The sequence below is a fragment of the Vipera ursinii genome (genome assembly GCF_947247035.1).
Source record: "Vipera ursinii genome assembly, chromosome: 3".
Taxonomy (NCBI): Eukaryota; Metazoa; Chordata; class Lepidosauria; order Squamata; family Viperidae; genus Vipera; species Vipera ursinii.
In genome coordinates, this window is record NC_139516.1 from 93,323,927 (window position 1) to 93,340,700 (window position 16,774).

General features: G+C 44.4%; 1 protein-coding gene across 2 annotated transcripts in view; it reads right to left on the minus strand.

The window, feature by feature from the left end:
• Positions 1–12,310, minus strand: part of LHX9 (LIM homeobox 9) — a gene marked incomplete at its 3' end in the record, with an annotated part of 36,187 nt that extends 23,877 nt beyond the window's left edge. For both annotated transcript variants that reach the window (XM_083359784.1, XM_083359783.1), the window contains exons 1-3: positions 12,022–12,310; positions 8,510–8,712; positions 4,254–4,624 (exon numbers count right to left, since the gene is read on the minus strand). In XM_083359784.1, the coding sequence (XP_083215910.1) occupies positions 4,254–4,624; positions 8,510–8,712; positions 12,022–12,195 (748 nt within the window). In that variant the 5' untranslated portion in view covers positions 12,196–12,310. The remainder of the gene's footprint in view (positions 1–4,253; positions 4,625–8,509; positions 8,713–12,021) is intronic.
• Between the last annotated feature and the right edge of the window lie 4,464 nt (positions 12,311–16,774).

Consider the following 16,774-nt stretch of genomic DNA (forward strand, 5'->3'; position numbering starts at 1 on the left):
ATTAACTTCAGGCTATGTTAAATTGGGGGAGAAATCATTATATGATTAGCATTTAATTCTCTAAAATTTATTTAGCACCATCTTATAAAAAAATACGCTTATCTGCATGGAAATATTTCGTTTATTTGTCCATTATTTACTGCCACATTCTTTTGCTCTCAGGAATAAAGCGTTCGTTTAGTCGTCTTTCTAGCTGGGAAAAGTAGCCGGTTTGGTTTTGTCTTTATTTTTCAGTACGATTCTAAACAAATGAACTATTCCAGTCAGACGCCACATGCCGCTATCGAACTGCTTCTGGGATAAATTCTAGGAGCGATCGACCTGGAAATCCTCCTGCACAATCTCCCACCTCCACCCCAGCAATAAATCGGAGCCGATTTATGAGGTAATTCGTAGAAAGTCACTTTTTCGCCAGTCTAGGGAGTCCCCGCACCGTTTTCTAAATTATCTTACATTCACTTTTGTTTTCCTCTTCTTGGAAAGGGTAGTACGAACGCCTTCTCTCGAGAGGAGTATTTGGTTCCTAAAACCGAGTCGCTCCGAGGCAGAAATGAAAGAACCGCAACAAAATCGAAGGCGCCAAGCCCGTCGTGAAATACAATTAAAATAGCCGTGCCTTGAAACGTAAGCAACTCAAGCCTGAAGCCCAGCGAAATGAACGCGTTCAGAAACATCGCCCGAATTTTCCTTTTTATAAACGTGTGTGTGTGTGTGTGTGTGTGTGTGCAGAAAATAGTGTAAACCAATCCAATTGCACCGGGAAGGGCCACTTGGCGAAAGGTGCATTAGGTGACTTGACTTTTGGGTAAACCTGGTTGGAAAGTGAGGCTGTTCAGAATCAGCCGGGTTGACTTCCAACCCCTTCCTTTCGCTCCGAAATAAAACCGGGACGGGACGGGGGGGGGGGGGCAAGGAAAGGCCGCTTTCCTCCGCCGTCTTAGCCCCCGCCTAGAGAAGCAAACTTGCAGCCCCCTCCCCCATTCGCATTCCTAACGGAGAAGAAAGTGTATGGGGGGAGGGAGGGAGGGAGGGGCTGCCTGCTTCAAAGCAAGACTAGCCCCAGGCGCAAGCTTTCCTCCCCCGCCGCCAGGGACGACCCGCCCTGCGGCGGCCCTTCCCCGGTGGCTGCGGCCCAGCCTGCCTCGGCGGAAAGAGGCGCCCCAGCGCTCCCTGGCCGTTCGCCTGGCCTCCGAGCGGCTCCGCTGCCAGAGGTGCCGGTGCCAGCTCCAATTAACAGCGAACAATTAAAAACAGCTCGGCTTCCTTCTGCCCCCTCCTCCCCCGCCTGAGAGCCCTCTGTCCCGCAGCACGGGGGGTGGGGGTGGGGGGGTTTTCTTCAGACAAAGCCTTCAACTGGTTACGGGATTAACCCATTTTCCTGGGTTGCCGCAGGACTTCCAACTCCAAAGGGGCTAAGAGCGGGTCTGCGCAGCCCTAGGACAGCGTTTCCCAACCTTTAGGAACTTGAAGATGCGTGGACTTCAACTCCCAGAATTCCCCAGCCAGCTATGCTGGCTGGGGAATTCTGGGAGTTGAAGTCCACGCATCTTCAAGTTCCTAAGGTTGGGAAACGCTGCCCTAGGAAATCCGGCCCCTTCGATCCTCGCGTGTTGCAGCCGGGAAGACGGCCGCCAGGTCTTCTTGCACCGACTCCAGTTAGGTTGTTTTATCCATAGGGTCGTGGGCCGTTCTAAGGACCTGCCACCCAGGACTAGAGGGATGCATCAGAGGGAGAAAGCGGCCAAAGCCTCGGACTTTCCCCATTTTCGAAAAGGAACCTGGCTTCGGGCTATTTCCTGCCCGAAGGTCCGATCCAAACTAATCCGTTCTGTTTTCCCTCGCCCCAGGGCCCCTTCCCGCCTTTTCAGAAGTTCAAATTCGTGCGGAGCGTAGAGACGACCACTCTATCCATCCGGAGCAGGAGCAGGCCGAGTTGCACGTGGGTTACGTCAGAGAAATTAAAAGACGCTTGCTCTTGGGGAGGAAAGCCATGGCAAATCTAGACAGCACACTAAAAAGCAGAGACATCACCCTGTCAACAAAAGTGCGTATAGTCAAGGCTATGGTCTTCCCAGTTGCAATGTATGGCAGTGAAAGCTGGACCATAAGAAAGGCTGAGCGCCAAAAAATTGAGGCCTTTGAACTATGGTGCTGGAGAAGACTCCTGCGAGTCCCTTGGACTGCAAGGCAATCAAACCCGTCAGTCCTAGAGGAGATCAATCCCGACTGCTCTTTAGAAGGCCAGATCCTGAAGCTAAAAGTCAAATACTTTGGCCACCTAATGAGAAGGAAGGAGTCACTGGAGAAGAGTCTAATGCTGGGAAAGATTGAGGGCAATAGAAGAAGGGGACGACAGAGAATGAGGTGGCTGGATGGAGTCACTGAAGCAGTAGGTGTGAGCTTAAATGGACTCCAGAAGATGGTAGAGGACAGGAAGGCCTGGAGGAATGTTGTCCATAGGGTCGCGATGGGTCGGACACGACTTCGCAGCTAACAACAACAACTACGTCAGAGAACTGAACAGAGAGCCCGCTTCGATCTTCGAAGCTTCGCGAACCAGGGTGGGGTGGGGGGCCGCGGAGTCCCTTCGGTTCTCCGCAATCTTCGGGACCTCTCGGACCCAGGGACGCCGATTCTCGGCAAGGGCTTTCACAGCAGTAGAGGGGAAACAGCCTGCTCACATTTTCTTGAACAGGAGCGCCAAGAAATCCATTGGGGCTAACTGCAGAGTGCCTAAGAACCAGGTTGGCTTCTGACTTGAACAAATAGGTTTCAACTCTGCTTAAATATGGTGGGCTCCTCATCACCACCATTAGCATTTCAGCTTTTTTGTAGCTTGGTCGTTCTGAGGATGAGCCATAAATGGAAAAAGGATTTATCCTACCGCAGTGATGGCATTATGCTACTAAGGTTTTCAGATTGTACTAAGGTAATAAATCTTTTCTATTGTTTCACTAATTATGATAAATTGATTATATAGTTCCAAAACATCAAGTATAAGGAAGATCCATAGCAGAAACTTAAACATCCCCAGAAAACTTTTTAAAAAAATATTTCTTCTCAGAAACAGATATGCTGACTTGGTTGTGAACAGAACTTTCTAGCAAATAGACAAATGTAGCTTTATTTTATTTTTCTGTAAGAAAGGAAGCTCTATTGAACAATTGGATTCAAATTAGTCATAGTTAAGATTAGCATTTTAAGCAAAAAAAATTCTGATCTAAGAAGTCCCCAGATCTAACACCATGCCATCACAAACGCTAAAGTCTAAAGAAACTCATTTTTCAGCAACTTCTCATTGGTAGAGAAGGCAAATCAGACTCTCCTACCTTGCAAAGTTGTTTTAACTTTTCACTTTACAGACATAAAGTGGTGTACTTTGTATATTTAAAATTAAATATCAACAGCATATTTTCTGCCTTCATTCTACTTGCCTGGAAATATGCTTATTGTAAACTAGACCAAACTCGATGTGCAAGGCAAGATGTTGCTAAGGTAAACAAGGAAAAGAAATACATTTGCATTTCCAAATTTTCTAAAGAACTCTTTTGAGACAAAGTAGTGGGTATAGGCAAGATTTGTCTAAAATATAGTTTGAATTCAGTGGCAAATTGTAATACTAAACATAATGAATGGATTCACATAATCCTCTAAATTGCAAAACCTGGATTGTCAAAGCAAACCAACCACATTTTGATCTAATGAGCAGCATGAGAGCAGCCCTATACTCAGTTTAGATTTCCACAGGTTCCTGAACCAATGAAATTGCACTGATTGAGGAAAACCAGGGTTAAATTAACCACAGATTTCTCTCTCTCTCTCTCTCTCTCTCTCTCTCTCTCTCTCTCTCTCTCTCTCTGTGTGTGTGTGTGTGTGTGTGTGTGTGTGTATACATAACCTATGTTTCCCTTAACCTCAGGGGAATGTTCTTCTGTGCAATGTTTGTTCCTATTCTTCAAAAAGCATCTTTCATTTCTGGCTTAAAGGCCAATTTTGTTCGTTTTCTTCCTTTAATTCAATAGTCTCTTGCCCATAGTAATTTCTGCCAAGATATTTATTAAAGGTTAAAGTAAAAAAGATTATTTGAGGGAGGGCTGAGAAACTCTGAAATGACCTAACAAATATCCTGCTCTGCAGTTCACAAACTGGGTTGCAAAGGGAAAAAAATCCTTCAGGAAAAAAAAGCAACCATGACTCCAAGTACTGTATATGATCCCTGAGGTTCTCCCAAAGAGGATTATTCTACAACCCACCTGAACTGTAGCTGACCAGATCAACGCCCAGAGCTGGGCTCTTCCTTTTCCTAGGCCGTCCTTTCTGGACTGTACCGGTGCCATTGAAGTAAGGCAGGGCCAGGCCACCACCCTTGGCTGCCAGCTCGGTGTAGCTGAGTGACGCTGGTGGGTAGGAGGCTGGGTCGGTGCCTTGGAGCAGGCTCTCAAAATGTGCCCGGCAATAGACCACGTTGTCCTTCATGCCAAAATGGTCACCTGTCGTCAACGTCTTGTTGCACGTTGTGCAGGTGAAGCAGCTGAGGTGGTAGACCGAGTCCCGGGCCCGCATCACCATCTCCGAAGCAGAGATGCCCAGGTGGCAGCGGGCACAGCGCTGCACGGAGAACCTTCTGGGGAAAGAGCACATAAGTTAGTGGAGACAGGCCAAGAGCAGTGGGGCAGCGGCCTGATTGACTGAGGGTGAAGGTTAGTTAAGTCTGGCTGGGCTCAAACCAGTTGGGGCCAAGGGAAAGTAACGTAATAGTTACAGATCAGGAAAGGGTGACCTGATTGGCTCAAAAAGCATTTGAGCCTGCACTACTCTTTAAATCCAGAGGAAGTGAGGGGAAAATGGCCTTCTGGATAAGTTCTATCTCTGAACTCCAGTTTCAGACAGCTCAAATGGGAAAGGCTGTCTAAAGTTGGACAAAGGGAGAATATAGTCATTGCTTAAAAGGATGATGGACATCCAGTTTGGTGTAGTGGCTAAGGTGCCAGGCAAGAAACCAGGAAACCCTGAGTTCTAGTTCCACCTTAGACCTAAAGTCAGCTGGGTAACCTTGACCAGTCATTCTGACTCTAGGAAGCAAGCAACAGCAAAGGGTTCCCAAAAATCTTGCCAAGAAAATCGCAAGGATTTGTCCAGGCAGCCAGAAGAGTCAAAATTGACTCAAAAAAAAAGTATAAAAGGATAAGAACAAGATGATCCTTGGATTTAAGTGCTGTGGCTGTTTCTTAAACTTTTTTTTTCCTTTTATATTCACAATCTGACTTTAGGAGAACTTTCACATATGTGGAGGCAGAAGAAAAACACCATTTTATGGGGGAAATTACACTGGGCTCAATTACACCTTTGTGATTTTATCCATTGAACTTTATGAAACTTATTTTTGGAATATGCTTGAGATAAACCCTATAATTAATCTCATTAATTTCCTCTGGGGGAAGTTCTATTTTCTTCAGATATCACATAGCCTCGATTTACCAGTCGGCCAAGCATATTGTGCACACCCCATCCTGCATGGTTAATTGATGGTTCAGTTTGTCCTGTAAATACCGCCTGTTTGTACTCCACTAACCCAGAAAATTGGGTTAATGGAGTACTCCATAGTGGGTCTTGCACAGTTATTCCCACCTTCCTGTTGAACTCAGTAGGGCTACATTTGAATTTACAAGGATTAGGACTCTACTATTACAATTAAGGATAATTCCCTACTGTATTTTCATATTATAAGTAGGTGCTTTTCCCATCGTCTAAATAAATATAATGTAAGATGGCAACCTCCACCCCTACACAAACTGCTTTTTGGGTAGTGAAGTTTGTGTAGTGTATTTTGTGAAGCAATGGCATTTTATTAAGGAAATCAGTGGATTAACTGCACAATTTTATATATATATATATATATATATATATATATATATATATATATATATATATATATATATATATATATATATATATATATATATATATATATATCTTTGCCTGGAAAAATTATCACATCTAGTAACTGAACCCACTGAGCTATTAAATCAGTCTACACAAGTTTGCAGGGGGGAGGCAGTGCTCAGAAATGTCACCTGGGTTCCCCAAAGTGGTATCCTGGAATAAATGAGGGAGGCGGGTAGAGAGTCAAGCATATAAGGAAGCTCAGTCTCACATTCTCCTCTCTCCATTCCCAGAGCGACCACCCAAAATATCCCTATTAGCTGCAGTCCTGGTTCTGCAGCAAGTGGTGGGTGTGGGTATGCGCTCTTTCTGGCTCAATATAACTAAGCTCCTTTGGGATTTCTCAGGTGGAGAGAGCATTCACCAGAGAGAGGGGCAAAGCTCCTTTCCTGCAGTGTAAAATCAAAGAACAGCAAAGAAAGCGGGCCTCTCTAGCCACCAGCTTAGTGTTGGTCCCCTCTGGGCATAAGGGGGCTGTGTGCCGGGAGGCAAGTTTGCTTCTTCCCTGAGTGTGGGATTTATTACCACAACAAGGCATTTGGCCTGGGGGTATGAAATATGGATCCTAAGCAGGCTCTACCACTCTGGCCCCAGATAAACGTTGGGAATCTTCTATCCATTTGCAGAGGAGCTCCATTCAATGAATGGGTCATCTTTGAGAAAGATCTGTGTGGAATAGCATTGGTGTGTGTGTGTGTGTGTGTGTGTGTGTGTGTGTGTCTGTGTAATAACCAATAATAGCACACTTTATATTGGTACAGGTCTTTAGTAAGAATCCTGTGAAATTGAAAAGCCCAGTAATTCAAAGTCACTCTTTGGTTGTTTGAGAAAAGCTAACACTGGAAATAAAGCTTAAGGTTAATTCTAAGTTTTTGAAAGTATCAAAAATAAAGCTAAACATGAAGCATACCTTGGCTCCTTTCTTACTTTAAAATAAAATTGGCAGCTCTAACCCATCCTTACTTGGAAATAGATTTCACTGAGTTCAAAGGGATTTAGTGCTGAATAAATAAGAAGCATGGGCCATTTTGTGGACACCTTAGAAGTGTTTGTGAAATCAATAGGAAATGGTTCCAAGGATGCTTGAGGCTTTGCTGGAACATAACAATAAAAATGGGAAATATTTACTCAGCACATTGGGAAGGGAGGCTGATAAAAAAATCTGAATATATCTCTTTAACAGACGCGGGCTATAGCCAGGCTAGTCAAAGGGCAGTTTCTCATTAACAAGCAAAGTAGAGCAGACTGCCCAGCGGGAGAGCTTCTGTGCCAAGCCTTTCCTTCTTTCCTTCCAAGCCGTAGTTAAGGAATGAGTAGATCAACAGCACTCCAACCATAACTCAGGAAAGAACACCGCAGGGGCCCACTGCGGAGACTTGGTGCAGAGGATATGGTAGGAAAAGACTCTTAACCTGGCTACTTAGTTAACTCTTTTTCTGAATAGGCAAAATACGCTGAAACATAACCTATTCAAATGGCCTGCACTTGAGTGTGCTATTCACTCAGCCTTTACTAACATTAACACTAATCCAGTTTAACAGGTTGTGCGAATCCCTCTGCTCATGCATTCCTGACCCGATTAAGCGAACTGCATGAACACACAATCTGTAAGAGTTCACAGGTGCAACGCAAGTAAGAGGTCACTAGTGTTGCAGAGATGTTGCACTGATTCTTGGAGAGAGTATTTGGCAAGCGGCTTTCCTGGTCACTTGACTTTTGCCCTGTCACTGTTCTAAACAACCGGCTCTTCCTATAGGAAGAAGGCATTTTGTAAAGCTCAGTGGAGCAGAGAAGCTCTTGCTGGTCAGATACTTCCCAGCAGTAAGTAAAATGTTTGCATCTTTGCAGCCCAGTAGGGATTGCTGCCCTGGATTTTTCCACCTGTGCTTCTGAGGGTCTTTTCACATGCATCCAATTCAAAGGACAATATGCAGGTGTTCAAATGGTTTTCCACCAGCCAAAGGCTGTAATCTAGACTTCTCTGGAAGGACGGGGTGAGAAATGATGGGAAGAACAAATTTAGTATCTGGGACAGGATTTTAAACACTTGATGACACTCCTCCTTTTCTTCCAATAGAGGCAAAGTATCTGTCTGTCTATCTATCTATCTATCTATCTATCTATCTATCTATCTATCTATCTATCTTTCTATCTTTCTATCTCTATCTCATAGAGGCGATTCACACATTTGGGGGGGAAGGGGGCGAGCACCCTTGTGAATTGCCTTTCCATAATTTACAACAAGACAATTGAATCAATGACTTAGTTCCCCACATATTAGCATTTGCCAAGAGAATGCCACTTCTCTATTTTCTGTGGGAAATGAAATCCTATATATAAGGCTTAATCTACCACCCCCAAAAGGGGCAATGCCTCTAGTTAAGTGCCAAGGACATTCATGCCTGCATAAAGTTGACCTCAAGTGAGAGAGAGAGAAAGAGTAACACATGTCCTGCAAATATGTATGAATGCTCTGTAAGAGATTATTTTTCTCAGAATAGTTCGAACATTCATGTATCTCAACTACCCCATCTTATTCACCCCACCCCAACCTGCAAGCTGTTACCTGTAATAATCCTCCTTGCAGTAAATGCTGCCGTCCTTGGCAAAGCAGGTGAGTTCTGACTCCAAAGCCAGTTTACATTCACAGCACTTCAGGCAGCGGAGGTGCCACTGCTTGTCCACAGCCAACAAGTAGTAGCGGTCCGAGATTTTGCCCCCACATCCTGCGCACAGGGCAGGCTTCTCGGGGCTCAGCGGAGGCATGTTCTGCAGAGGGAAGCAAAGGTCAACAGGTCGGGCAAAATCTTACAAGCTCAACATCTAATTAGGTGTACTTTTTCAGCTTTTTTTTTTTTTTTTTAAAAAATCAATAGCAGAGATATTTCCAACCAAAATCAGAAGGCATATGCAACGGGCCTTAGCTGTAAGTTTACAGCACGATTCTACACAAACCTACTCCCACACTAATCTACTGAATTCTCAGGGTCTGGTGTAGTATTTTAGTTCCGCTTCGTTTCTGTGGAGACCTAAGAAGACTAGGAATTATTTCCTTCCCGTGGATTTTAATGGGCGTTAGCTTCATTCCATGCACCTGATTACCTGCGAGTAAATCCTGCTGAAGTCTATTATATGTAGTTCAAAACAGTTAAGATATAAGATTTTTTTTTACTGCACAATAAATCCGGATCCCCTCCATCGGCTGGATTTATCCAACATTAAGCTCTGGCTTACCGAATACACCACAATTGTTTGGGCTCACTCATCTTTTCGCCCTCCGTTGGCAGAACGCAATGGCTGGGTTCACACAAGGCTGCTAGGTCCTCAAGAAACTGAGGATCGCCTAGAAGAAGCGATGGGTGAAGTCAATATTCTGGCTTATGTTGGCTTCCCAGAGCGAAGTTTTGCTGGGAGAAACTCTGCCTCAAGCAGGAACTGGCAACCTCCCACTTGCTCCTTCGCTTGCCTTTCACTCCGCATGTTGTATACATAGAGCCGCTTCTGCGAGAAGCCGGTGTTTTGACGCGGAAGATACTGGTTGCAGAAGGAGTGGTGGTGGTCTGAATCCTAACCTTTTCCCCAGGACTGAGTTTCAATGGTAGGGTTTACATTCTGCATAGAGGTGATATAACTCTCGGCTCCTTCGTCCCGAACCAAAATCGCCTTTTCGGCCTTCGCGCAGCCAAGGGATGAGCCCCGAGAGCAAGGCAGAAAATCTAGCCAGAAAATCGAGCGGCTCCGCTACTACAGCTTCCTGGAAACGCGAGAGGCCGAGTTCTGGCTGATTCCTCTTCAAAACGCGCCCCTCTTGATTGGGGATTTATATCCGAGGAAACAACCCCGGGACAGATCGGGCTGTGAGCTTGAAGAAGTGTGCGTGGGGGTGGGGGTCTACTTTCTGAGCCATTCACTCTCTTTCTCCTGACCTGGACTCAACTCCAGAACACATTTTGGAAAGAAAACAACAAAAAAAACTATTGAGGATAAGGAACGTAAGAAGGAAACATCGTTTTATTTTTATTTTTTTCTCCCTTCAGGGTCTTGTTTACTTAAGGGGAAAAGGTGGGGGGAAGGAATATATGCTGTATAATGTCCTTCCTGCCTGGATTTTGCGAACGTCCACTAAGAAGGTGAACAGGTAGAAAGAGTTTAAATCAAGCTCACGGCCTGTCAAAAACAGGTTGTAAGTCTTTTATATGGAGTCGGGAATTAATCATTATTTTGAAACATTCTTTTCCAGATTATCTTTGAATACAAGAGAGGAAAGAGGAAAATTTAGACCACTTGGGAAACAACTAAAAATTTCCCAAAATTAAAAATATAAAGAGTTGAACCTACCAAACACAAGGAATGGTGGCACAAATGAAACCAATGGGTTTTGTTTTGTTTTGTTTCCCTCTGCTTGTCTTCTTAATGATTTTTTCTCCTCCTCTCACTCCCCCATAAAGCATAAAGAAACTGAAATGATTACGAAACTGTTGCCTTAATGAATTTGGTCTCTGCTGTGCATGGAGGAGAGTCCAGTTCATGGAATTATAGCTTTCGGTAGACCCTTACTTATATTCTTCATGAATGCACTGGAGATCCTGAGATTTCGGAGTAAAGGAAATGTCCTTGTTTACCCGTCACACACACACACACACACACACACACACACATCGCTTTTCGTGCCGCTGGAGTTCCTCGACTTAATTTAGAGTTTTGGAATCCATTAAGAAACTGTTCTGTTTTTCTGCTTAACGCTCAGAACGACTCCAATTATTAGGCATTTTAAGAGAAAAATAAATCTGAGGGTGGAGTGGGAGGGAGATTGTTCCGTTTTGTCGATTTTGGCTCAGCCTCAGTGCTACTTTTACAAGTTGGAGCTAGAGAAATGAAGCGACGATAAACGTTTGTTTCTTTCCAATACAAGAAGTTAGAATGAATCTCCAGCAGCATCGGAATAATGTAACTAAAATTAATCCGTTTGAAAGCCACCAAAATGCATAATACTCTCCTGTTGCGCTTATTTTTCACAAATGATTTGGAATATAAAAGACGTCGGAGTCGTTCCAAAAGGTATTGAACTTATTTGGGAGTAAATTTGGTAGCCCTCAAACCTTCTAAACAATTTCGTTCTGAAGCTTGTTGGGTTTAGACCCTCTTGCTCCTTGGCAGCCCTTTCTTCTTAGAGGCTCTCATTAAAAGCCTTCCTTCCAAACTTACTCAGCAGAAAATGACACTGAGCCTCGCGAGGTTTATTTCTCATTTCGTGAAACTGCCTTGAAAGCGACAGTTTCAAATGCCTCGTTTTCAAGATGGCAAATCGCAGCTTACATTCTCTGCTAGGCGAACTTTCTTGAATTTGCTTCCCAATCGTGATAGGGAGGGGCCGGGCTTATGAAGGAACCGAGACTTGATATTCAAGCAATAAGGGTAGAATCTTAAAACACTTTTGAAGAGGAAAGTTAGCGAGAGAAAACTAGACGGGCGATCAGGGGAAGGGTGGCAGAACGACTCTAATCAGTTTTATTCCCGTTCCCTGGACGATGTTTATGGAGATCCTGCGCTGGGTCCTGCTCACTCGCCTGCGCGCGTGCACACAAACACACACCCACACTTTTACAAAATAGGTGGGCTCTTGAAAGCTTGGCCTTAAAAATTCAACGGAATTTACTCCTGAGTAAAATATCTTTATGACCGCGTTGTAATGGCTATCTCTGAGCTTGTTTGTTGCCTTTTTAAAAAAACAAACAAACCCAGATGTAGAGAAATAATAATAAAGTAGGGGAAAAACTGGCTAGTCTCCTTTTAAACAGACAGGTGGAAACTACTCTTTTGAAAAAGATATCTAGAAGTGAGACTTGGAGAAGGTTTCCCTGGGCGTTCTCAGATATGCGCGCGCGCGCGCGCACACACACACACACACACACACACACACACACACGGCATTCCAGTGTCCTGGGCGGTTCCGGTTATCTTACTTCTAGGATTGGGAGGGGGGCGGGTGTCTTTCTCTCTCTTTCTCTCTCTCACACACAAAATCCACCCTTCCTTCATCTCTTGTGAAAACTCCCGACTTTTTCTGCCACTCCTTACCGCTTCCCGGCCATTCATCTGTCCCGCTTTAGCCAGGCGGGATTCGGTCTTGGTCCGCCTCTCCATCTCCTCCATGATCCCCTGGATGTGGCCTCCGGAGATGCCGTGGAAAAGCATGGCTGGGGAACGGAAGGGGCACGCGTTTCCTTCGGCTCGGCACCCCACTATTTCCATATACAGGCCCCAGAGTCTTGGTTTAGAGCATCCGAATCGCCGGGCGACGGGACGAGCCCCCAGAAGCAGCTTCGTGGCTCCGGAGGGAAGGCAGGTAGCAGCCGAAGACTGGGGAGGCTGCCGAGCGGCGGCTGGCGGGAATGGTCTTGCGGGAGGGGGATTTCTTTCTCCCGTCTGGCCGGTGCAAAAGACCGGGCTCCTTCCTGAAGACAGGGCAGGCAAGGAACGGGATGGACCCAGAGGGGATGGGGAAGAAGGGGGAACAGGGAGGGGGGAGAGAAAGAAAGAAAACGCAGACACGAAGTTGAGGCTTGGGCAGACAGTGACAACAACAATAACGAAAAAATGGTTCACGCAAAAGAAACGGGAGGATGGGGGTGGGTGGAGGAGAGGTTAAAAGACAAAGAAAAACCAAACAAGACAGGGAAAATGAGTGTCGTGGGTGGCAAGTTAAAGCAGAGATCTCCGTTTGCTAGAAAGTTCCTGTTGCTCTCGCTTGGATGTGGGACTGCTGCTTGCTGGAGCTCTGTCCAATTTGTTGGAGACAGAAGCCAACCCAGTTTGGATAATTCAGGAGGAGGAGTCCTCACCCAAGAACTGCCACCAGCCCCCTGCTCCTCCTCCTCCTCCTGCTCTACAGACAACAAAGAGCTGTCAAACTTCACCAGCCCCCACTGTGATGGGCGAGCAGTGACAAATATTCCGGAGGAGTGGGTGGGAGACGGTTTAGACCCCTTCTTTCTATCAACGATAGGGGGGGATTTAAGAGGCACCACCCCGGAATCTTTCAGAGGAGTGGATGCGCGGGGGGGGGGGGGAAGGTCCAGACTATAATCCTATGTCCCATCCACCCAGCTTCTCCTCACCACCACCACCCTCCTGTGTACAGACCTCAAGTTCAAATAATTTTTAACAATGAAAAAGGGTGGGGAGAGAAATAGGGAGGGCGGATCTTTGAATGAAAGTTGTTGGAAAGCCGTCCCTGAATGAGAGGAGAAGGAAGGTCTGGTGGAACGGACCGACAAATATGGACAGACGTGAAGAGAAGGTCAGGAAAAATTTAGACTAGCCCGACTTTGTCAGAGACTGTAAGACATGAAATGCCTTCCCTACATTCCAGCAGAAGACTTAAGATATAGGCAAAGGTTTTAATTCTAGACTTGCTGAAGGAACTCAGTAAAGTTTACTTTTCAGAAATTTCATATTAATATTTTATTTTAAAGTGTCAACTCTTTTCCTAGTTCTAATATCCCTGAAGAGTTTTATGGCAAAGAATTCCACCTAAGAAGCAAGGAATCAGAGAAAACAGCCGTTGCACCAATTCCTGTCATTTTCCCTTTGCCAATGAACTTGGATGGTCTTTCTCTTTTCTTCTAGGGAGAAATCTTCTCCCAAATCTCCGTTTAAATGGATTGATTTCACCCAGCTCCAAAAGGAACCTAGCCAAGAGATACAATATTTGAAGATGCTAGCTAGGAGGAAGGGAGAGGGAACTAATTGAAGAAAGTTAACTGAGAGCTAAGAAAGATAGAGACTTAGTGCTGTATCTCTTGGTGAAAGATTGAAGAATATCAAGTTTGGGGTGTCCACAAAGATAGGTGGGATTTAGTAGGAAGTGCTTGCTTCAACACATGATCTTTTGAGGTTGAGATGGGCCCGCTTATTGGATGAGCTGAGTAAATGATTCTGATACTAAACTTGAGAATCACAAAGTGCTGATCTCCAGGCAGGCTTGGAGAGGGGGAAAATTATCTACCCCTTCTGTTTTCCTTTGAAGCTTGGCCAACAGACCATCCTTTTGGATGGAATCCAGATTTTGAAAATCACCATCCCACCACACCATTGGCTGTCTGCATTTTTTCCATGGCTATTTTCTCTGCCCAGGGACAGGAGGAGGTGGAACTTTTCTTTCATTGTTTTTTTAAAAAAACATTACTTTTGAATTAGGGATGAAGGAAAATAAACCCCTTCATGTACCTGCCCATCACACACCCAAATTCAAGAGCAATAGAGAGACAGGGAAGGAGTCTGAGTGAGATCCTCTTCATTTAAGGAGAATCTGAAAGAACTACAAGGCAGCTCCACAGAGCAGAGAAATCCAAACAAATGAAACAAGCCTGCATGTGTGCACATACTTGTGTCACTTTTTCTTTCTTTTTGGAACTCAGGACAACGCGATTGTCTGCTGATCTTATGTCAGATTAGTCTGAGAAGTTGAAAAAGCATCCCGGAGGGAGAGAGTAGCACATAACTTCCTTATTGTTTCTTTAAAAACTATATGGACGTGTCCATAAGGTCATCAAAAGTCTCAGGGAAAACTTGAGTTGACTTCATGCAATAATCAAGAGATAAATGTTGAGTTGAAAAAAGAAATATCAAACAAATATTCTAGGAAGTACTGTGGGAAAAGTTAAGAATACAGGTCTGATCTTTTGTTCACCATCTACATCAATATCCCCCCAAAGCGAATGGTCAAGAAGGAGTGAGCTGTAAGAATGAAATTGTGAAAGGGACGTGACTCTGCTCTCTTGAACTCCAAAACAGAATTTCCATTTATTTGAATAGAGCAGAAATTGTCGTCCAGCAGAGCACCACTGCAGAAAAGTTGGGTAACTGGGCTTAATTATCTTAACTCCCACCCATCCCAATTAAATGTCAGAGGTTGCATTTGTAGGGCTTGCTTAACCCTAGTTAGCTTTACCATGGGTGACTGAATTAATTCAATGTTCAGGCTTCTATGTGTACTCTGAATCATAAACAGGCTGAGCTAAAAATGTGCTTGGCTTGCATGAAATTACTTAATTGTTTGCAGCATGCAACAAGCCAGGGCTGCTCTATTTTGGCCCCTTCTTGTTCACTTTGCTCAGCGGTATTCTAAACTTCTGCCCCAAAGTCTTACCCTGGCAGGTCTACACAGTAATGGACTCTAATTATGCCCAAATAAATGTGCTTACTAAAGTGACCTCTTACCTTGTCAACTTGGGCATACCTGCTCAGAATGAGTTGAGTTTAATTTTAGTGCATGCTAATTATTAAGTCTGATGTAGCTAATGAGAATTAATAGGGTTCAATATAAGTATGATGAACGTGCTGTAGGTGCAATCTTGTCTTAGAGTGCAGTTCTGTGCTTGATTGCTCAGGAGTAAGCCCAAGTTATTTTTATGACTTCCATCCCCACATAATTGGGTGAAGTGATTTACAATTATGTATGCCCAATTCTGTACATGCAAGTAAGTGTTAGTGCATTAAATCAGCTTATTTCTGAGTGGTCTTGGAGAAGAGTTGGGTCAACACCTTGCAGTTAAGACTCAGTAGAATAAAGGGCAGGGACAAGGAAAGAGAAACTGGCAGACCGCCTGCCCTCCAATTTTTCTGAGCTACTGGTCAGTGGCTACTGGACCAGTGGTGATGGAATAGTAGGTAAGCCAGCTGGAGGACTCCAGGCTGGCAAAACCAGGTTAGAGTTTGGACAGAACATAAAGATCTTATGCAAGAGAAATTAAAGACTGTGTTTTTTAGCTGAAGTATAAAGCTAGGCCAAGCAAAATTTAAGAGTTGCACAAGCCACATATTTTATTTCTATTATTTAGACACCCCTTCCTTGCATAAGAATAAAAAGCAAAATCAAACTTACAGTATTGTAGGAAATTTGTTTTGAAGTGGAATTAATGGCTAGTGATAAATGGCTAGTGAATTAATGGCTAGTGATAAAAATTACTATTTTTTATCACTATTTCTTTCACCAAAAGATTTTCTATCAATATTAATTGTAAGGGGCATACAAGGGCTGTCCTGACTGACCACTTTCTTAACTGGATCTGTGCTACACAGTTTTTTCCCCCATAAGTAATGTTCCTCTACGAGAAACCAGTCCCATCCCCAACTGAAACCAGCCATCCCATTTGAACAGTGGGTCCCGACTAGCAAAAGTGCTGGTGTGAATGAAGGGCAGCCAGAAACCGGGGCTAAACTAATTGTCTGCCCTTGTGTTACTCAATTCTCAGTTAATCTTTTTTTATATCGTTTCCACCCGCTCTCCCTTCCCTTGGGAAGATTTAGCCCAATAGGAACCTCTCTTCATGAGGAATCCATCCTTTTCAACTCCTGCTGTCTCTGCCTGCAAGGCAAATAATCAGGAAAGGAGATGGCCACAAAACCCAGAAAAAAGGAGTGTGCAAGATCAGAGGAAAGGCCTTACTAGCTGTTCATACAAAGGCCAAAAGGCCCCCACACTGAGACCATTGGTGGTCAGAGCCAATTTGCCTTTGGTATAGCCAATTAAATGCCAGTCATGGGAGATGGTTCCCCATCAATACCAGTTGTCAGTTATCCAAGCTTGGCATGCCATCAGGGCAAGACCTTAGGATATATTGTGAGCCCCCCCCCCCCACTTTCCAGGGAAAGCAATAGGAGGGTCCCTAATGAAACAGACTGGGAGAAATGGGAGAAAATGAAAGGTATTTAATGAAGGGCTTACTTGATTAAGCATGTTGTGTAAGCAAGAGACATATGTGGTACAACATGCTTACCTGATTTAAGGATAAAGGGTTACCCAGCTGTACAATGAATGAGCTGTACT